This window comes from Lindgomyces ingoldianus, assembly GCF_010093535.1.
Source record: "Lindgomyces ingoldianus strain ATCC 200398 unplaced genomic scaffold BDR25scaffold_57, whole genome shotgun sequence".
NCBI classification, from domain to species: Eukaryota; Fungi; Ascomycota; class Dothideomycetes; order Pleosporales; family Lindgomycetaceae; genus Lindgomyces; species Lindgomyces ingoldianus.
In genome coordinates, this window is record NW_022985218.1 from 95,505 (window position 1) to 116,490 (window position 20,986).

Genomic DNA, 20,986 nt, shown 5'->3' on the forward strand with positions numbered 1-20,986 from the left:
ATTCATCATCCACTCAGAAAATCCATAAATCCCTGCCGTGCCATCCAACCACAAACCATGCAATCACATCCATATCCGCAGAATCCCTCCCCTAGCCTCCTGGTAGATAGAACAAATGAGATGAAGAAAACACATGCCTCCCTAAGTTAAAATAGGCTGTAATATAAACATACATCCTTCCAAGAAAAGATATTTGTTGACAGGTTAAGGATTAACGCTGCTGTTGTGTTCCAAAAACGGAAGAAACGTGAATGAGACTTGGTACGTTTCAAACACAAACATTTTTCAACGTATCATGGAGCGCGTGACCAACATCAGAATCCTTTGCTGTCCTTTCATCTTTCTTCGTGGAGAGACGTAAGAGAAGAATCGAAGTGGATGTCAAAAAGAAACAATAAATGGAGAAATTGGATATCGGTCCCCTTGCCCTATTAATTTGCCGGCGCTTTTTTGCAGTGACATACGAAGGAAATAAGGTGCGCGCGCGCTGGTATAGCGAGAATAGAGGAAGGAGGTTAAAGGGGGTAATGCGTTGGGTAATGCGGCTGGATCTCGCGAGAAAAAGTAGAAGGTCCAGTCCACAAGCATAGGGAGAAGAAACGAAACAAAACAAAGTGCATGCAAGCGAGGGCCCGTCACATAGATATTGATTGGCCGATTCCGAACTCCAAACACACGCCTTGTCCAACGAAACACTCCGGGATATAGTCCGCCTTACAAAGCAATCGCAGTACTGGAAGAGAAGGCCGAAGCGATGGTTGACTGTTCTCACGAATGGAATAGATCCCAGGCTCTTGCGCAAAGTTGAATGAACTCTTCCTTCTTCTTTCGCTGTGTCTCGGGGGTATCACGACCCTCGCCGAATGGCCCGGGTCTCGCTTGCTGACGTCCGAGTGGTGGCGTTCCCATGTCTCGCTCATACTCATCTCGGCCTCGTCTCCTCGAGCTTCCACTGCGATGAAGATCTGCATTCGGTGGGTAAGCCTGTGATGCATTTTTGTTCGGCATCGGCGACGGTGGAGTCGGGGGCTGGTGGCCACCATAGTGAACAATGCGGGGTAAGAGGTCTTCACGCCCACCAGACAGTGAGTGAACAGCCTCTTCAGCGGACTTGTACTCACGTGGGCGAGCAGACTGCGGAGGTTGCTGCTGTTGGGGGTGAGGTGGGTACCCGCTCGGCGACGGCAGCGGCGGCTGGTGGTTTGAATGCGACGAATGGCCGGGGCTGTTGTTGAAATGGCTGCGAGGAGCACCAAGAGGTTCGCCGGGGAAGACATCGGAGATTGGTGGCAGTCGGTTATTTGTTTGCGTTGCAGGGACGTGGTGAATATGGGAAGTCTGTGACAGGTTTGACGGGCCGTTGGCGACGTGACGGGACGGCGGGACGTTGTTGCGCAGGCCGGTGAAGGACTGGTTGATTGGCGCAGACTGGATGACCCGCTCGTTGGCAAATTGTTGGTGAGAAGGCGGCGCAATGGAGAGACCTGGGGGAGGTCCCTTCCTTCGAGAGGTGGTGGGCGTCTTCATGCCCTGGCCGAATGGGTTCATGTCAGCATGCCGTCCTCCATCCTCGTCCTGATTCCCGCCCTTGCCGTGCTTCTGGCGTGCCTCGATAATTTGCCTCTGCCTCTCCCGCATCTCGATACTCCTCTGAAGCTGCTCACGCATGGTGGGGTCCTGGGTGTGAAAGCCGGGAGACAGACAGGCGAGGCCGACGTCCTGCATTGTTGCACTGTCCTTGGAGGTAAGGGGAGCGGAGGGACGGGCAGTGAGGGCGCCGGACGAGTGAACGATGCTGTTGCCGCCGGAGAGGTCGAGTCGGCGTGGTCGATGTCGGGAGGTGGTAAGGTCTGGCGAGGAAGGCTCCTTCTTGACGACTATCTTGGGTGCCTGAGGACCCCGTGCCCTGCTTACAGACTTGCGATTAGAGGTGACTTCATGGCTGGGTGGTGACATGGAGAGGGAGGAGGAGGGGCGGAAAGTAGAAGAAGAGGAAGAATTGGAGTGGATGCTCAGAGACATACGAAAGTGGCGAGCGCTTGCCCTCCGCTCTGTGCAGGTGCGAGGAGCTGTCACTGGAGGTAGGTGAAGCATTGTCGCTGACCGGCTTAGAGATCTTGGAGTTGGGCGTGATGTGAGGTGAAGAAGTTAAGGGCGCGATGGTGGCATATGTTCTGGCGGAGCCGACGCCATCGACCGACGGGGGCGCATGCGGCGCGGTGACCGGGGGGGCAGCGACAGCCGTTGTCATGGTGGTGTATAGTAAGGGTGTGAGGGGTACGTGTGGAGAGGAGGAGATAGATGAGAGGAGTGTCGCAGCAGGCTTGGGGAGAGCCCGCAACACTTAGTGTCGAAGGATGGGTTCAGCTAAGTAATCTGCGAGGAAGGTGTAACGAAGGGCGTCGGCGGACACAGCAAACGGCCAGGCGCGGTGTAGGAGGCTCAAGCGGCGGCGCACACAGGACTGCAGAGCGCACGGCGGAGAGCAGGACGGCGGAAGGAGAGAGGGTAGAGTGAAGGTGAAGCCGTGGATGCGAATGTGCACCGTGAGCGAGGAGGGACGGGGTGGGATAAAAATGGCACGCACGGACTTGGGCAAGGCAGGCTGGGACCGGCGAGGAGTCCCTTGGAGAGTCGAGCATGCACACGACGAGACGAGCGTGGCCGGGGGCCTCAGCGCGGACGCACGCTCACTGGCTGCTGGGGGGAGGTGCTGGCATGCCGCATTCACGGCGGGCGAGCAGACGGCTCCTCGTTGCAGCAGACCGGCGCCACAAGCCCGTCCCAAACCAGCGCCCCAGCAGCGAGCGCCGGCTGGTGACGAGGGCAGGCCTGCACCACTCGCCTGGCCGTTTCGAACTGAAGCGAACGGAGGTGCTCCCTCATCTCATCAACTCACGATCTCAGCGCGGCCGGGCAGTCAGCACCACTCAGCGCAGCAGCGTCATCTGAGCAGGAACAGCATGAATCCACCAGTCCGCCGCTACGCCCGTCCGCTCCAGCTGTGCGCGACGAGCCCGCCGTGATTCGACAGCAGTTGCATGCAGCATTCGCCGGCCATGTTACACGCCCATTGCCAATACACCGTCGTCGCGTGCCGCTAGCCAATCAGCGGTCCGCCTCTGGCTCACCCTCCGTGGTCCGTTCAGTGTTTCACACCTTTCAGGAGGGCATGAGGAGTGTTTGATCACGCCCAAACCCGCAAGGCGGCTCTCCCGCTTCAACTGCCAGAGCGCCCCTCGCACTCCACCAAGATGAGGAGGGTCGACGTTCATGGCGGCCTGCTGTTTCAGGGTCCCAATTCACGAAACTTTTCCTGCGCGTTTCCTCAGAAGTTCCCCTTCTGTCTTCGCAGGCCCATGAACATCGTCTGGCCTGCATATTCACCCCAACATCGCCTGGCCTGCGTCCGGCCGGACCAGCATCGTCACCGTCCGCTGTCCTTGCCTCCAGGATCTGCCACCAACCAACACCCAACCGCCTTCAAGCGGCGAGCCTGAGCAATATGTGGTGAGCATTCTTCCGGGACTCTTCTCCCACGTGGTTGACACCGTTCGCGCCCTTTAAAGTTTTCATGCTCTGTCTGAGCGCTTACGATCGCCCCTCACTATGCCTATTCTACCGCGCGGCTTCCCCTCTGGGCACTCACTTAGCATCCCCCTCCATACTCTCCCCGGTCTGAGCAGATTGCGAATCGCGTATCTTTAGAACACGACGCGTGAGATAGATTAATAGCTGTTATTGCCCACTGGTTGCTCTTTTGCCTTCCTCTCAATATTTCATCCACCGCTGCCGCACATCACGTACCTCGGATCACAAGCCAAATCTGATCCCTGAGACAAATCCCATTTCCGCTCCTCAAACTTGCTCCCCGCCGCGTGCTTCACCCTTAATCGACCATTTGCGGGGTCATGGAGACTAGAGGTGGAAAGAGGGCACATGATGCTTCCTGAATTCATTTCTCTCAGACCTCTCATACTCAATTCACCACCCGAACGATGGGATCGCAATCGCATCCCGGCTACAACAACAGCAATTTTCCCGCGCTTCTAGACCTCGAGATATTGCAGTCTCCCAGGATTTGCCGCTTTCAAAAAGCCGATAACTTTTCGTACCTACTTTCACTGTCATGCATGCACGACCTACGGACCTCCGCTCTCTGAAACAATTCTGCACACCGAAAAAGGTGAGACTGACCGCCAGACCGGCAGGATGGGGGAATCGCGGAAAGAATCCTCTGTGCAAGGACATGGTTGTCTTTTCGGAATACGAAAGTAACACCTGTCGTTGACAAAAAGTTGTTTCTATACCAGTTTCTCTTATTCCTCGCTTCTACTCGCCTACTTCCGTTTGCTCCTCAATTTATCCCATTCCCAGTCGATAATCAGGTACAGCTCGTAAAACCGTCTCATGGTCCAGAGCTGTGGGCCGGATCTGGATAATTAGATGCCGGACATGGCCTTAGGAAAAACTAGCAATATGGAACCGGTGGGGTCTTACTACAGCCAACCGAGAGACCGGGACCAGGGACTACTCGAAAATCGAAAGCGATCTACATGCGTCAAGGGCAGTGACAGAAACGACTTTATCTCCTGTGTCCAAATTGATTGTGTTAACGCTATCTTAAGGATGGTGGTATCGCCATGTTGGGTCTTGCACTCTACAACGTCGCTTCTTAGAGACGGCCCGTGATACACTCTGAGGTATCTTCGCCGTGCCGGATGTACAGGGTAGAAACGAGTCACGGGTTTGGGCCGCAAGATGCGTAGTCGTCAATGTGAAGGTATACAACCTTGGTTAGTTCGGTCTGCGATATTACATATTCCATATACATGAGGCTCTCGATATCGGGAGCCTCAAAACTTACTCACTCAACTATCTCTATCCAATTACTCTCTGTCTATTTCAAGCAACATCTCATTCACACGCATGCAATAAGTCTTGTCACCTCTTGCTATTCAGCCTCCCGTCGCGCGCAGTTCGCCGGAACGTGATCAATCCGGAGTTCATTCTCACCGCGACGATCCTTGTGCGACAATACTGCTGTGCAAGCCTCTTTCCCACCTGCTGCCCTACGTTTCGCATCACATTCGATACTTTCTCACCACTGCAGCCGGTCCCAGCCACGCATGCCCGCTCACCCCGCTGCGTTGTGCTAGTGACACCAATATTTCGCATCCCCCGCAGTGGGACGAGCGTGTACGATTTGGTGCAGAACATGATGAACACGTCCTCACAAAGATCTGGACTCGAGAAAACGTTTTGGCTGGCACATGGCCACGATGTCAGGCTATTTCTCTTGCCCTACTACGCTTGAGCGATTACAGAGTAAGGCAGTTGTAAGGTAATAGTCAAATAGACCATCTATTCGGATTCAGGTAGGTGGTACACCACTCTACCTCTTGCCTCTTCCGTAGCTCCTTGCGAACTACTTTATCAAACCATGTTCCAAAAAGCATTCTTAATCATGATTTCTCTTCAGTAAGACCAATAACTTCAACCGATACGCTCACCGTGTTATACCCTAATACGTCCATTTCGGTGTGACGGACCTCTTTGAGAGGTTGTGCGTGTTGATTGTTTCAAGTCTCATCTTGATGACCTGCAACCAGTGTGGTCCAGCGGGGCGAAATACCACCCGAATGACGGGTTTGTTGCTCGAGCCTGAACCCGAGCACGACTCACAAGTGATTTTCGGGGTCATAACTCCGACCAGTTCGTCCAACCTATATCTCCTTGTGCTTCATCTCTCGTGATTGGTATTCATAATCTTCAGACGTGACGGCAAGTCAACTTCATCCCTCATTACAGGGTCTCTCATACCCAGTTCCCTTAGCACCATGCCCACCACATTGCCAATCTCACCACAACTCGATTCAGATCCAGTCATCCGAGACCTTCAAGCCATAACACAACAGCCCTAATTCCCCAATCGGCTTTGAGCCGAACCTAAGGTCGTCCAAGCATCGCACGCCACTAGCACCTCATCTCGATACAGTGCCACAGTTTCCCTTATTCCGACGACAGCACCACACCGCTTTCACCAACCACCGTGCTACACTATCTCACTTCCCAGACGCCCACATTGCTAGCCCTGGAAACGAACCTCAGAATGACTGCCCAATATGATCCAGCGATTCGTGCCGAGGACCCCATTTCCTTGATCGAAATGGAACAACAGTAGAATGGACGGGCCACTTCAAGCCTTCCTTGCTGTTGTGTTATATCTCCCTCAACTCACTTCTGCATTATCGTGACTATAGATGGCAGAAATACAAATCCTCCGTGGTGGCTGCATAAGAACTACAATGATTATGACAGTAGTGATTCCGCCTATATTTTTCAATACCATGCCAACCCCACCTCATCCAATCCAATCTTCACACTCCTTAAATAAAGCGCCTTTTCCCTCAAGCCACTCATCTAGCCTTCAAACCTATTACCTCAAGCCAACCGCACGCTCCTTCTCGTAACTGCAGCCGTCACCATGATACCCGCACCTCACGCTGAACTTCGGTGGCTCGAGTGATTGGGCTTTTGCTTTTATGTGCTGCGTCGTACAAGAGCGGCATGAAGGGGCAGGCAGGCATGCGGGAAGCCGGGGAATGCGCGTCATTTTGCATCATGTGATCTGCAGCAGGATATATGTAGATGTGGCTGGTCGCTTTGGAGATGTGCGGGGAGCGAGACGATGCGGTTTAATCGCTTGCAATAGCAGTTTGAGAAGATGGGGAGACAAGATAGGAAAGGAGAGCTGAGTTGAGCGGGACCTTTCCACTGCCAAGTTAACTCACCAGAGGCGCAACACAAACCTAGATGTCAAGCTACATGTACGTTACCAAATACATTTGAGAACAAAAGGCGCGAAACAAACACAAGGTATTACATCCTTCTGAAAGCCAACCCATCCAGCCAGAACGCCATTGCAGACAAAAATTGCAGTTACGTAGCGGCGAGGAACAACTTGAAACCCACTGGCAAATCTCTTAACCTTCAACGACCAGCTCAGTGCAGCGTACCATAATCCCCATTCGTAATCCCATTCGGCACTTCTTGCAAGCTCATCTTCCCCACCTCATTCACCAATCCCTCACCCTTCTTCTTCTCCACCTGCATAGAATCGTGGCGTTTCATCTCACGGGGGCTTTCAACAACTGTCTGATCCTCATCCGCCTCTACATCCGTCTCCATCTCTCCCTGCGCCTCCTCCACCTCTCCATCAACCAAGTCCTCCCCTTCAGCAGGATCATCTCTCGCATCAGGTACAACATCATCACTCAGTCTCCAAGCCTGAATCGCACCGATGATATCCACAGCAAGCTGGCCGTTCTTCCGAAGGGCCTTATCCCAATGCTTCGGAATGCCGTCCTCGAGCACCAAAAGCCTTGCAACCGAATGCACGAGCATATGTCGCATCGGTGATCCATCTTCTGTATTCGCATAGATATACTGCACACGCCGTAAACCAGGATATGTATCACTGTACTTATACCACTCGCGAACCACCTGCAGCACATCCTGGACTAGTGCCGAGATCTGGAGTTTCTCGGCCATGAGGTACAGGTCGAAGAGGATTCCGAGATCTGCTTCTTCGTGGGGGGTGGGGAGGGAGGAGGAGTAGAGCCACCCGACGAAAGTTTTGAAGGGCGCATCTTCGTCGTCGGGCAGGCCGAAGGATTTGGTGCTGTTGGTTTTAGAGTAGAAGGTTTTGCGGAAGAAGGGTGAGTGGTGGCAGAGTAGCTTTTCGTGCAGGATCCAGTGTGTGTTATCTGGGCCGACGTAGATGTCTACCATGGAGCGAGAGAGGAGCCTGGGTGCGTTAGCTGAGTTTCATAGAGTTGATATAATTTACAAAGTGAGCTAAGCGAGTTCGATGTTGTCTTTGTGAGCTATGGCGATTGGAAAGAAATACTGAAGACATACTCATTTAGCTGTCTCTCCTGCGCAGCTTCAGGCATGATGAAATATGATGTGTAATGATCCGAGACAGAACAAACTCTTGACTAAAGATCAGTGGAGAATAGTATGATATCCTAACAAACGTAACGAATGGTGCAGAAGTTGAAAATAGCAAGTTCTAAAGCAAAAGGCAATGCAAGTTAAAAGAGCCAGTCAGGAAAATGTGGCCGTGCTGGTTTAAAAAGCAGGCCGGAAGAGGCTGGGAAGCTTCTGAACGATTATGACGTCGATGACGAAAGTTGGCGTTCTCAGAACCTTGCTCGCAACACCATCCTCGCTAGCTGATGGAACTTGTCAGGGATTGTTGTCGATCGCAACACCAATCTCATGCAAAAGCAAAACTACACTTCGCTGCTGCGTGTTGTTCTAAAAGGTAAGTGGTGCACCAGCGTAGTGGTTGAGTACTGGGGGGAAGGTTCAACCGTAGTGTCTCGGGGACCACATCCTAGTCAAAATTTTGAACGTCAAAAAACCGACGGTTTGCGTTACATGTGATTTCGAACTAGTAAAGAGTATCCGAAGGGTTGTAGAGGCATGCAAGTGGTCTCATGGGGTATTTGAAGGAGTACACCAATTTTAATTCTGCAGATAAGCGGCACAACAGCTGGAGGTTGGGGGTTCTTCCAAGGCATATGCAAAAACTAAGAATCTAAAAGGTGCACGTCATTCCATTATCTTCACATGGAGGGGAGCGAGTCCTATCGCATCTCTCGTTGCTCATCAAGAGCGACGCTCGTCGGGCATATTCTTCCGCTCTTTGGCGGTTGCTTTCTTGCGGCGCCGCTCTATAATCTTGTCGCGATCTTTCGATTTCATATTCTGGAAACGATCGATCAAGGCTAGTTTCTTTTGTTCGGCTTGAGCAACGCATGTCAGTATGTAGTTAAAAAAACAAAGAGCAAGAACGTACATTGCTTCAGATAGAAGGGTTTCTTCCCCTGCTTGATTAGCTCTTTCTCCTTCTTCTTATGCTCTCGTACAATACTCTGCTGGTTCTCCTTCCTCTCCTGCGCTTTTTTCTGAGTCTCCATCGAGAGTAGTTTCCGTTTTAGTTTCTCCTTATCCGCCTCATTCTTGGTCTTCTTGATCATAGCACGGAGCTCCTCCATCTCCGAAGCTTTGTAGTCTTCTAAGAATGAATACCGCTTTTTGAGGGAGTTCTCGTCCGGGGCGGGCCCTGCAAGTTTGTCGAATCGAGGATCTCGATACACGGGCTTCTTGACATCGATGATGTGGCGCCTTCGAGTGACTGCGCGCTTACTCGACTGGACAGCAGGCGCATGCTTGCTCGAACGCCCACGAAGTGCCTCATCAGAGCCCGATGAATTGCTGTCTGACCGTGCCTCATCCTCCACACTATCTGCGGGCCTTGCGTGTCCAGGAGTTTTGGGCCGTTTTGCGAGTTGTGCACCCTTTCGAAGTTTCTCTTCTTTCAACACTCGCAGTCGCTCCCGGAGTGCTTGGAGCTTCTGCTGTTGCGATTCCGTTGTTTGGTCTCCTCTCTTTCGCTTTCGACTATCGGGTTGCTGTTTTGCGAGCGCATCTTGAGCTCTAGCCAATGCGCCAAACGAAACTTTGCTTAATTGGTCTCGGATTTGGTCGCCCTTGGAATTGTCTGCCTGGGGAGATGTTAGCTTAGTAATATATCAGATCCAGTCAGCATACCAGGTCCTCTTCCACTCCATCTGGCTCTTCGTCTTCGGAATCTGTGCTCGCGATCTCCCCGCCTTCGCCAGTGTCAATCACGGATGGTGATGATCGATCGGTGACTTCGTAGTATTCCTCATCATCTGAATCATCTTCTTCAGCTCGCAATGTTCGGTCGAGCTTCTTCGAAAGCGGCATATTAATTACTACTATTTAGATTTTCGAAGCTCATCGGCGGGTGTATTTGACGACCTCGAACATTTTCGAAATGGCCCATGCAACGGCACATCGATTTGCCGACCTCCGGGAGCCCCACGCCCTTGTTCACCTCCAGGCCGCTAACATCTTCACCACCATCACCACCGTGGCCACAGCGAATGCGCCTCTTCTGCCTGCCTCAAATTCAGATACTTTCACCGCCAAGGAGGGCTGCGCCTTATCTCCGCCTACTCCATGTCGCCCGCCACAGTTCTTCCACGGTACAAAAGCAACCTCCACCATTTGATTTCGCCTTTTCTTACTGACCCACACAAGATGGCCGAACAGCGGGCCCCACCGACCAACGGCAAGTCGCACGAAGCTGACGCGGAAGATTCCTCTCAGAATCACGGCGAGCTGAACCAGACCTCGGAGGGGCATGTCCCCCAGGCCAGCGCCAATACCGTACCATGGTCGCACCCTCTCCCATTCCGCTCCCCCGCCCAATACGCAAACCCGTACGCATACCCAGGCCTTTTTGGAAATATGTACAACTGGCAGCCGAGCCAGCACTATCTCGTCCCTGCGTCGGTGCAGTCGCCGTACGCCTTCACGCAACATGCCTCCTTCTCACAGCATCCCAGCCTCTGGCATCACTATGGCCAAGGCTTGCCACCGTCGACCTATCAGCCAGCGGCGCAAATGATGTCGCGCCACCAAGACCCCACTTCTCAACACGTTCTGGGACAGGAGGATGTGCAGGAGGAGTCTGGACAGGACAGTGTCGATTCCAATGCGTATAATACCCTACATCTGATCCGCTGTTACAAAGATCAGTCTTGGCGTATTAACAAGCATAGTAGGGCCTCAACCGAATACACCACTCCAGCCTCTACCGTATTTCGAAAGAGGAAGAATAAAGCCGAGGAAAAAGGCCAGGCCAAGAATGGAAGCAAGGCTCAGAAACCCCTCAAGAGGGATGCGAAGATAATGCTGCCGCCACCGCAGCCTACCGAGCAATATCTCGCCGCCGCTACCCTGGAACCATTCGTGATTGATCCTCCACAGCCAGTCCTAGTTGTTCTTGACCTCAACGGCACGCTGATATACCGTCCCAACCGCCACCGCCCGACGCATCTAATCGCTCGGCCGTTCCTTAAGCCGTTCCTCCGATACCTATTCGAGAATTTTGCCGTCATGGTTTGGTCAAGCGCAAAGCCGGCGAACGTAAATCCTATTGTCAAGAACGTCCTAGACGAAGATCTGCAATCTATGCTCACTGCTTGCTGGGGTCGGGACACATTTGGTCTAGCGCCGCACCACTATAGCATGAATGTGCAGGTTTACAAAGATCTCTCAAAAATCTGGTCGAGCACTGTTCAGGAGAAACATCCCGACTATGAATACGGTGGTTGTTTTGGCCAACACAACACTGTCCTGATTGACGACTCTGCTCTGAAGGCCAATGCTCAGCCGCACAACCTCATCGAGGTTCCAGAGTTTCTCGCAACTCCCGAGCAAATGAAGGAAGATGTGCTGAGGGAGGTTGCTGGGTACCTTAACGTCCTCAAGATGCAAACTGACGTGTCCACTTTCATCAAGAAGTGGCCCTTCAAAGCGGATGGCACATGGATGCTCGACTGGGATGATGCTACTGCCGAAGGTGGAGAGCTCGATCACAAGGTTTCCTTGCAGACCAATTGATGTCAGATGTACAGCCGATATGGAGGGGGCGGAACGGGAGAGGGGGAGACGTGAGTGAGTGATACCCCTTTGTTTTATCTGCTCTGCCATACCCGAGGTGGAATTTTGGGGTGGTGTTAGTAGGGTGATGGTTGATTCTGGGTTGTTTGTGAAGGATTGAGGGGTAGGGAGTTAAGGGGCTGATAAGGTGGTAGGCGAATATTGGGTTCGGGGTGTTGAAAACTGGCTTATTGCTGGAATTACATAAGCCTAAGATGACCCACACCTACATCCCTCATTTCATACAGGGTTCACCCACATTTCCTTCATGTTCAGACTAATCACACTAAAATCCAATGGATCGTCATCCTTGCTCTCCTTCGTTTGCCTACGTAGTTTCCCTGTCATCATAAAAGTCGTGACAACCGTTGCGGTCCCAAATGTTATCATTGCAATAATCTGTTCCAGGAAACCGCAAGCGTAATTTTGTCGAATCGCATTTTGAATGGCTTCCAGAAGCAGATTGATAACTTTGGGGGAGACTAGGATCGGGATGATCCGTCTGGGTGAAAGGTACGACGATAAATCTGCAGTGAAACTTTGTTCAATATGTTGATATAGACAAATATCCTAATGCAGCCCTCAAGGGACACTACATTGCCCTACGCAGCCCATACAAACAGCTACATAGAGTGGAGTGAGTTATAGTCTTCAGTATACTAAGGCAAGAAACTCACCCAGATCCTCGTCATTGAATATCAACATAGTAGATAGCACAGTAGTAGCAGAACTGATCTCTAGCCCAAACCACAAATAGCTTTAACTCCGTAGCCAGACATGAGAATGACTGCAGAGTTCGTCAACAGTGAAATGAGAAGTCCCATGCCCATGGTTCTAATTGACTGCTCCTGTAATCAACTGGCAAAATGCACGAGCTAGAAGAGCTTGATAACTTCTCAGAAAAATATGAAGTTAGTCCCCTTACGATTTAAATTATCGCTGACATAGGAAGTTACTCCTAGATATCACATTGATGTTCTTTGTGAAAGAAATGCTAAAAGTTTATCTAGAAGCCAAACCCATTGTTACAAGCCGCGATATGGGCTCTTGGGTCAAGCCGATGGAAGGGGTGGTGTATGAGATTCTGAGCTGGAAGATCGCGGCTGTGATGCGGCATGTTGACCATGAAGCCCGTCTCCATCAATACCTTCTTAACACGTAACTGTTGATTTAGCTAGAATCTGCTAGGATAATGTATACGGCGGTCTGAAATAATACTAGATATTTAGGCCGAAGCCGGTTTATAGAAGAGAGACGCGAGCCGCCGAGGTTTCCAAAGCATTATGCCCATGTGCGCTCTGTCGTCCCAAAGGAACGTCTCCTAGAGCCGAACTTCAAGAAGGGATCGAAGCCGCTATGCAAATTCCTAGGCAAGGAAATTCCCGTTGAGCCATTTCCCCATGTCAATGAAGCTAGCTATATGGCGAATTTTCATCTCTACTAAGAGGTTCCGATGGCATTTGTGTGGCTGTCTAGACATCGGGTATGAAGGGACAGCCCAGTGGCTGTTGCTCACTGGCAGGATGGTGTGGGTTTTCGACTAGTAATGGACACGTTGCTACAGTGTAATATTCCCAACTATTTTTCATCATTGATATGGTTGCGGTTGTTGGATCTGTGGTTCACTCGCCACCTTGAGCTCCGAGATTTTACAACGGAAAAGAGGACAACTGAAAAATTGTTGCGGATTATGACATAAAATCAGGCCTAAATTGACCCCACCACCTAGAATATTTGAGAGTAAAACCGAATATGTTAACGACTTAATGTTTTCTTTAAATGCAGTTACATCCTCGCGCATACTTACTAAGTCCACCTTCATCATGCTTATTTTTAGTAGACAATGGATAATGAAACTGGGATGACCATTTCCGAGAGAAATAGGAGTGTTCTTCCCCAAAGAAACGGGAGTACTCTTCTCCAGGCGAGCAGTCCGGTAGAAGTCACCATCCGCTCCAAAATATGGCTTCTTCTTCATCTCGACCACACCATCCTCAACCATACCGATGCGGACGACCAAGCCATCATCAAGGTGTGGACAAGGATTCACCTTGATTTCCTGGTGCCTCTGGGGAATTTGCAGAGATATTGGCACGAGATAACGATTCGTACGAGTAGAGTTGGCAACAATCAAGTCGACTTGATAACTTGACTTGATTGACTTGATTGATAGCCGTCAATTAAGTCAATTAGCCAGGCGAAATTTACCAAGTTAATTAAGCAAATTGTGCCTGCTTGATTGACTTGATTGACAGACTTGAATCCCTAGGATCTTAGGTTTACTGGGGGATACAGGATCCTTTAGTGTGCGGGAGTAGTGAATATAGTATGAGGCAGCTCGGCTTTAAGGGACTTTAGAGTCGTGATAGTTGCCTAACTAGGCTTAGCGCCATATATCTGAAATTCCTCAACTTCTACCGCCCACCAACTTACCTGCCTCTACCACGTATACAAAGGCTGGCTAGACGACTGCCACCTTGGCTTTCAACGCTTGTGGGCAGAGTTTAAAGACGCCGCCTCTCCTGTCAGTACTCTAGAGCCTCCGCCGAAGAAGGCACGTACAGGGCCAGCTGGGAGCCGGTCAGATTTTATGAGAGCTGCCCTACAAGGTGACGACGCCCGCCCAATTGCGCGCAAACAGGGACTCCTCTGGTACAGGTGACTTGATTATCCAGCGCTTGAACTCATCGCGGCGATAGGTTTGGAAGCGCCTTGGCTTGAAGCCTACAAAGTTAGCAAAAAGTCCACGTAGTGACGCCATCTCTCCCGAAGACCTGGAGACTATCTACGAGATATACGGCGGTTGATTCACTACGTAATCTATCAATTAAGTCAATCAAGTCAATCAAGTTAAGCCTTATTTGTGCCATCAAGTCAATTAAGTCAATCAAAACGTGCCAGATCCGTCAATCAATCAAGCAATTCACCCCGACTTGATTGACTTGATTGTTGCCAACTCTGCGTACGAGCAAAATACGAGAAGAAGACTGGGAGCCAGTAGTAAAATGGCTGTGTGGGCGATTTGAAGAGCTGCTCGGCGCAGTTGACGTGAAAAGCGACCCCGTTTACATTAAAGCCTTGGTGGACATGTACATGGCTACGTACAAGGCTGAGATCCACCTCGAGCACGGAATATTCGACTTCCTGGCACTTTGGAAAGCCCATGGGAAAAAAACCGCCATCTTGTGGAAAGATTCGTCTTTTCACCCTCTCTGGACATTGAAGCACCTAGGAATAATTAATTTTGTTGATCGAGTTTTCCCAGAGAGCGGCCTGGTATTGTCCGACAGTCCGATTCAGAAGCTTTTTAGAAAGACAGCAACAGCACTGGAGTGTAGGACCGGAAACATCCTTTTTGTAGGAACAAAATACAACTGTTGGACGACGAGAGACGTGGGCATCTTTTCAGTTATAGTTGATAAAACCACTTCCGATGAAAGTCACATGGACTTGAATGAGTCCCTCCCGAAGGACAACGTCATGGTCAACGACGTGAGAATCCTAAGGATCCTCCTAGCTAGCTGCGCGTGATGGAGTGGATGGATCTAATATTTGGGGCGTTCGGTTTCCGCAGGTGTCGATACTCATTGCATTGTTGAGGTGTAACGGCGATATCTGTTGTTTTCATACTCCACTCGTTATCTCTTTGTTGTCCTTTTCAAAATAATTGTACTGCAACGCCTGCTTTCAGGGTTCTAGCGTGCTACATGTACCCTCCGTGGCGGACATGCGATGTGCGCTACGCTTGGAGCTTACAATGCCTTAAAATGCTGTAGAAGGATATAAACCACGTTTAAGACTAACATAACTCAATTTTAGATAAGTAAACAATAAGGCAATGCAGTTGTAGTAGAGAAAGCTTTACAGAGTAAAACCAGGCTAACTGCTTAACAAAGTACAAGGCAACTAACATTACGTAATTTTTACATCCAACCTAATAGCTAGCTAGAGAAAGAACTGAAGCTATTGTTTATAATTTCCTTACAAGAACAAGAGCGTGTGTGTAGACTAAAGTCGCTGTACGTTCGAAGTACCTTTAGTTTTATTCGGGTCATAAGTGTGTGAGAGGTATCGAGCAGAAAGTACGAGGCACAGAGAGTGAATGCAGGATAGGGGCTGTAACGAGAGTAAACCTTAGGGTCGGAGACAGAGGTACAGAGGCTGAGGAGCCTAGATACCCCGTGCTAAGCCCTTAGGGTACTCAGGGGTTTGATAGCTGTAACATCACCGTGACAAGGTGTCTTTCGCCATACCAGAGATTAGTCAGAACCTAAACCTACTAGAAAAATTTATTTGGAACTTCAACAACTACTAAATAATAAATATGGAAAAATTAAATAGGTCATAGATAGTACTTGGAAATAGAGTCTATTCCAATATTAGATGGTAGGGGAGTATCATTTTTAAGAAATTCAAGTAATCTTAAATCCGGAGGTTAATCTTAATATCATAAACACCAGTAAACTAATTACTCCAGTTCATTCAGAGGATGTAGAAAACATTACATAAAAATCAAGATTTACATTTTTCATGTTATATTATTACGCGATTGTGAAGATATTTTAGTGTGAAATTCTTGTTTTTTTGCGGCTGCACGTTTCAAGATTGTATAATGACACGGCCACTCCTGTGGCGGATTTGCGTTTTCAACCATGTTTGTAAATGGCTTAAAAGTATTATATAACGTATCGCATGCTATAAAAGAATTAATTAAATTATAATGAGTGATAGGACAAGGTGTTGTCGTTGTGTAAGAAGTATTGTCATAGCGTGAAAGCACGTTAATCGCAGACTACTAATCCGTATGCGACATGACAACAGGGCTTTTAAAATTCTTAGGTGAGAGGTTAATATAGCTTAGTTGGTAGCTGGATTTAACGCTGCTATTCTTTTGATAGAAGTAATAATTGTTGGTAGGTTGTTGGTTGGCTCGAAGTCAAAGTACCTCTGTTCTACTCCGCGACACCAGGTTTTCGGCACACCATTAGGAAGATGTTAGTACATTTAATGAATTATTAAAACATAGGCAACCAGGGATATTGGCAGTTCGGAGCCGCTAATATGGCTGGCGTCTGTCGCAACGCCTTTTGGACGGTTGCAATGAGCACATCCGGACTTGATAACCTATTCGACCTCTGCTCAAACTATACTATGTCTATTTAATTCACGGAATTAATGTGACCAAGTGCTTTCTATTAGTCCTTCAGGTGTGCTCTCTCATTTACCACTTTTCAGAGGCCAAACCCGATACGCAAATAGGGCATAGACGATGCAAGAGGAACCTCTGTCCAGGCGAGAGTTGCATGTGGGTTCGTCTATTCTGCAGCATCGTTGCCGCATGTTCCAATCTAATTGATCATACACAAGCAACTCGAATAACCACCTACTTTACCCTCTCGTGGCCAAGGCATCGGTCCTCTACAGTGCATGGTATGGTTGAATTCGCGCATTCACGTCCCAGTGGATTAGTTTCCCGAGCGATAGAATTCGTGCATTGGCTGGCTTTTCAGAAACATTCCAAGCCGCTCTACTAACCGAGGATACGTATCTCGGAGGCATTTGGCTTAGCCACATTGTTAAAAGTCTCACTCGATCGGTCGAGGAACGATCTTACTCGGAACATATATGCTTGGCAAAACGCGAGGCTCCACAACCCACCCTAGGGTCTATCCTGGCTTTGGGCTTCTCGAGACTGTTCCGGGTCTTTAGTGACTGTCAGCGATGTGGTAATAGTCGTTGTTCTCAGCCAGCCTTCGTTGAACCCTTTCATGTGCTAGCTCGAGGACGACTTCTTTACAAAACGGCAAACCTAGTCGCAGCGCCTTCAGGTATTTTGGGCGAACAAGCGGCCGACTTCATAGAAATGGACTTAGCATAGAATTAGGTGACCATCATCGGTGGTCATCTGCAGATGATTGCCAGCCTGAAACTTCCACTGCAACTAGAACTGGTCAGAGGACGATGCTACGAAAGGTTCCATGGAAGTCTTGAATTGTATGCATTTTTAAAAGTCTGGCCGGGGATTATGGTAAAAAATCGATGGTCTTTTTGATATCTGTAAGGTCGGCAGAGAGGTATCTCAGGAGAATTAGAGAGGCCTTGCGTGAGCGTCGAGGTTTTCCCTTACGTGCTGTCAGTGCTGCTGTTATTACAATAGTATAAGCCCTGTGATTCCCCGATAACTACATAGTACCCCTAGCGGAGGGAATGGGGCGTCAAGAGAATACAATGGAATCGCATCAGGAGCTCAGCAGGAGCTCAGCAGCACACAGCTTGTCCAGAACACAACTAGAGTGAATGAAATGCGCTAGAAATTCAGAAGAAAAGACAAAAAATTACGCATTTAATACAGCACAGAATGAATCAGCATGTTTTCTTACCTATCTCGGCAGCGCTTGACTCGCGCTTTTCACTCCTCGTCACAGCCCCCAGCCAGCGGGCCCTGCGCTACTCCAGATGGTTGCGGAGACTTCCTTTTGCAGAAGTCCTGGCTGGTAGTTGCTCGATCGACTCCGGGGTCGCTCTAGCCATGCAGCGGAGACGCACTGGCTCAACAAACTTAATTGAGACGTCGCACTTGGTGCGAGGGACAGCACGCTGCATACGGCGCCCAGGCGACGAGGACGTGAAGGTCTACCCAGCCGCAAGGTATCTACAGTGCTGCAGGGGCCTTGATAGTGGAAACTTCTGGCAGCCAGTGACTAGCTATGCGGAGAGACATACCTGCCTCCAACGTCTCGAGCGACGCCAACCACGAGGCGATGACAATTAAAGCCTGCCGCGTTCGCGGAGCACGAAACAACCTCCATTTCATAAGGATGCATCGTTTGGTACTTTTCAACACGAACTGCAGAAGGCTTCTAGCCAATAATTAACCTACTAGGTAATTGTACATAAATAGTCTTATCGATACAATACGGTACAGCGCAACGCACATCACATGCAGCTGTTCAGCCTTGTTGCGGCAACCCCTCCGCCTAGACGCTTGCAACTTCACTGCCTACACGATGCCTCCCTCCTCTCCAGCAGCTCTTCTATACACATTTGCTTCGTCCGTCGACTTCGTCTAGGTATGGATCCGCTTAGCGTTACAGCCAGCATCATCACAGTTCTCCAGCTCTCGGCCAAGGTTCTCGCGTATCTGAGCGATGTCAAAGATGCACCAAAAGACCGCACGCACTGCGAAGCTGAAATATCAAACATTCGTAATCTGCTTTGCAGCCTACGAGATCACGTTCAAAAAGGGGATCCTAACCAGCCATGGTATACTGATGTCGGAGCACTCGCAGCCTCCAACGGGCCACTTGACCAGTTCAAGCAGGCGCTCAAAGCGCTGCAGAGTAAGATGACAGACGGAGGTCGATTGAAGAAGGCAGGCGAAGCACTAGTGTGGAGGTTCAAGAAGGATGAGATTGCTAGCATACTGGATCGAATAGAGCGTTTGAAAACGCTGGTGGAGATCGCGTTACAGATAGACCACTTGTAAGCCTTCGCAGCAGCACCGTAGATTCATAGAGCTTACATATAGGAGCAAACTGTCCCAAGCTATTAAAGACGATACTAACTTCGTTCGAACGCACGTGCCCGCCCTACAGTCTGGAGTAGACAAGATCCAGCAAGATCAAGCCGATACAAAACACGGCAAGCTGGTGGAATGGATCTCACCTACCGATTACCCCGCCCAGCAATCAGACATTATAGGTCGCAGACAGGAGGGAACGGGCCAGTGGTTTCTCAACGCACCCGAGTTCGCAAGGTGGCTCGGTGAGCCGAAGGGTACTCTCTTCTGCCCGGGAATTCCTGGCGCAGGCAAGACGATGGTGGCCGCGATCGCGATCGACTACCTGCTAAAGTCGGTGCAGAGCAGCTCGTCCGGCGTTGCGTACGTGTACTGCAACTACAAAGCGCAGGAAGAGCAGGAGGCTTCCAGCATTCTGGCAGCTGTCGTCAAGCAGCTGGTGCAGGCTCGACCGTCGACAGCGGAGCCTATAGAGCGATTGCACAAGCAGCATGCCAATCGAGGTACGAAGCCATCGCTCGAGGAGATCTTTAGCACACTCTGGGAAGTAGTTGCAAAGCACTCGATTGTCTATATCGTAGTCGATGCGTTGGATGAGTGCCGAGACAGCGACGGCACTCGTAGCCAGTTTCTAGCCAGACTCCGAGAGTTGCAAGTAGGACAAGATATTCGTCTTATAGCCACCTCACGTTTTATACCGGAAGTCGAAGTCGAGTTTCAAACAGCAGTGAGGCTAGAGGTACGAGCTAGTAATGAGGATGTAAGGCGATTTGTGGCTGGCCAGATATATCGACTGCCTAAATGTATTCAGCGTAACCCTGCACTGCAGAAAATGATAGAAGAAAAGATCCCAGAGACAGTAGACGGCATGTGAGTCCTTTGCCTAATTCACGACGTAATATAGACTTACGAGTTTTTAGGTTTCTTCTTGCTCGCTTACACATCGATTCTCTATCCGACAAGACAACAGTAAAAAAGGTCAAGACAACACTGGCCAACCTCTCAAAAGGCTTGGCCGCGCTTGATGATGCATACGAAGATGCTTTGCAAAGAATTAAGAGCCAATTGGACGGTCACTACAAACTGGCCAAGAAAGTCCTGTCATGGATTACGTACGCAAGAAGGCCACTCACAACAGCCGAGTTGTGCTGTGCCCTAGCGGTAGAACCAGAGGAAGCGGAGCTCGATCCGGACAACGTACCTGACGTCGAGGACCTGCTATCCGTGTGCTCTGGCCTTGCCGTTGTTGATCGAGAAAGTGCTGTTATCCGTCTCGTGCACTACACTACGCAAGAGTACTTCGAGCGCATCAGAGATAAATGGGATCCAGGTGCTCAACTGCATATTACCTCAACATGCCTCACCTACCTATCGTTTGACATGTTCAAGACGGGTAGCTGCTCCTCTGACAAAAAGTTCGGAGAGAGACTTCAGGAAAGCAAGTTCCTGGAGTATGCAGCCAAGCACTGGGGAGAGCATGCTGTAACGGTGCAAGGCGAAGTATGTGTGCTAGCCTGCTCGTTTCTTTCGGATAACAAGTTGGTTTCTAGCGCCACGCAGGTATTACTAACTTCAACGTATAAGTATAGAAATTATAGCCAGATATATCCCAACGGCAGCACAGGATTACATCTCGCAGCACGGCTAGGATTATCGGTAATATTAGAGGATATGCTTCTAAGTCAAGGAGAAGAGAGAGCCATTGCGTTGCATAGCAAGGATAGCTACAGCCAGACCTTATTATATCTCGCGTCGAAAGCTGGTCATTACAGAACGGTGCAGCTGCTGGTCGACAAGGGCGCCGACGTCAATGCCCAGGGTGGACACTACGGCAACGCGCTCCAGGCGGCTTCATCTGGAGGCCACGAGCAGATTGTGAGGCTGCTGGTTGACAAGGGCGCCGACGTCAATGCCCAGGGT

General features: G+C 50.0%; 7 protein-coding genes across 7 annotated transcripts in view; 3 read left to right on the plus strand and 4 right to left on the minus strand.

Moving 5' to 3' along the window:
* Window positions 1-768: 768 nt before the first annotated feature.
* BDR25DRAFT_245298 (uncharacterized protein) lies at window positions 769-1,956 on the minus strand (the record flags this gene model as incomplete). The annotated part of the gene is made up of 1 exon (XM_033685882.1): window positions 769-1,956. The coding sequence occupies one exon, from the start codon at window positions 1,954-1,956 to the stop codon at window positions 769-771; it is 1,188 nt and encodes a 395-aa protein (XP_033540454.1).
* A 620-nt stretch (window positions 1,957-2,576) lies between these two features.
* On the plus strand, window positions 2,577-3,026 carry BDR25DRAFT_319817 (uncharacterized protein; the record flags this gene model as incomplete). The annotated part of the gene is made up of 1 exon (XM_033691853.1): window positions 2,577-3,026. The coding sequence occupies one exon, from the start codon at window positions 2,577-2,579 to the stop codon at window positions 3,024-3,026; it is 450 nt and encodes a 149-aa protein (XP_033540455.1).
* A 3,717-nt stretch (window positions 3,027-6,743) lies between these two features.
* BDR25DRAFT_272762 (uncharacterized protein) lies at window positions 6,744-8,142 on the minus strand. Its single transcript, XM_033687329.1, has 2 exons — window positions 7,924-8,142; window positions 6,744-7,810 (listed from the first exon to the last, which is right to left on the minus strand). The coding sequence occupies exons 1-2, from the start codon at window positions 7,956-7,958 to the stop codon at window positions 7,006-7,008; spliced, it is 840 nt and encodes a 279-aa protein (XP_033540456.1). The 5' UTR covers window positions 7,959-8,142; the 3' UTR covers window positions 6,744-7,005.
* A 537-nt stretch (window positions 8,143-8,679) lies between these two features.
* BDR25DRAFT_337754 (DUF947-domain-containing protein) lies at window positions 8,680-9,811 on the minus strand (the record flags this gene model as incomplete). Its single annotated transcript, XM_033693220.1, has 3 exons — window positions 9,625-9,811; window positions 8,870-9,578; window positions 8,680-8,816 (listed from the first exon to the last, which is right to left on the minus strand). Exons 1-3 carry the CDS (start codon window positions 9,802-9,804, stop codon window positions 8,680-8,682), a joined length of 1,026 nt encoding a protein of 341 aa, XP_033540457.1. The 5' UTR covers window positions 9,805-9,811.
* A 162-nt stretch (window positions 9,812-9,973) lies between these two features.
* BDR25DRAFT_307649 (HAD-like protein) lies at window positions 9,974-11,854 on the plus strand. The gene is made up of 3 exons (XM_033690874.1): window positions 9,974-10,085; window positions 10,141-10,601; window positions 10,665-11,854. The coding sequence occupies exons 2-3, from the start codon at window positions 10,141-10,143 to the stop codon at window positions 11,506-11,508; spliced, it is 1,305 nt and encodes a 434-aa protein (XP_033540458.1). The 5' UTR covers window positions 9,974-10,085; the 3' UTR covers window positions 11,509-11,854.
* On the minus strand, window positions 11,680-12,377 carry BDR25DRAFT_362614 (uncharacterized protein; the record flags this gene model as incomplete). The annotated part of the gene is made up of 5 exons (XM_033696602.1): window positions 11,680-11,757; window positions 11,794-12,029; window positions 12,065-12,139; window positions 12,225-12,277; window positions 12,325-12,377. The coding sequence occupies 5 exons, from the start codon at window positions 12,375-12,377 to the stop codon at window positions 11,680-11,682; spliced, it is 495 nt and encodes a 164-aa protein (XP_033540459.1).
* A 6,201-nt stretch (window positions 12,378-18,578) lies between these two features.
* The window catches only part of BDR25DRAFT_272773 (ankyrin), a gene marked incomplete at its 3' end in the record, with an annotated part of 6,431 nt that continues 4,023 nt past the window's right edge, over window positions 18,579-20,986 (plus strand). Inside the window, exons 1-3 of the mRNA XM_033687330.1 lie at window positions 18,579-19,029; window positions 19,079-19,936; window positions 19,987-20,984. Of these exons, the coding sequence (XP_033540460.1) occupies window positions 18,620-19,029; window positions 19,079-19,936; window positions 19,987-20,984 (2,266 nt within the window). The remainder of the gene's footprint in view (window positions 19,030-19,078; window positions 19,937-19,986; window positions 20,985-20,986) is intronic.

Bases quoted from the DNA above. Each gene is read 5' to 3' on its own strand.
- BDR25DRAFT_272762 (XM_033687329.1), bottom strand. From the start codon at position 7,958: ATGCCTGAAGCTGCGCAGGAGAGACAGCTAAATGA. The intron at 7,811-7,923 runs GTATGTCTTCAG...TAACGCACCCAG, and splicing joins CAGGAGAGACAGCTAAATGA to GCTCCTCTCTCGCTCCATGG.
- BDR25DRAFT_307649 (XM_033690874.1), top strand. From the start codon at position 10,141: ATGGCCGAACAGCGGGCCCCACCGACCAACGGCAAGTCGCACGAAGCT. The intron at 10,602-10,664 runs GTATAATACCCT...TAACAAGCATAG, and splicing joins GACAGTGTCGATTCCAATGC to TAGGGCCTCAACCGAATACA.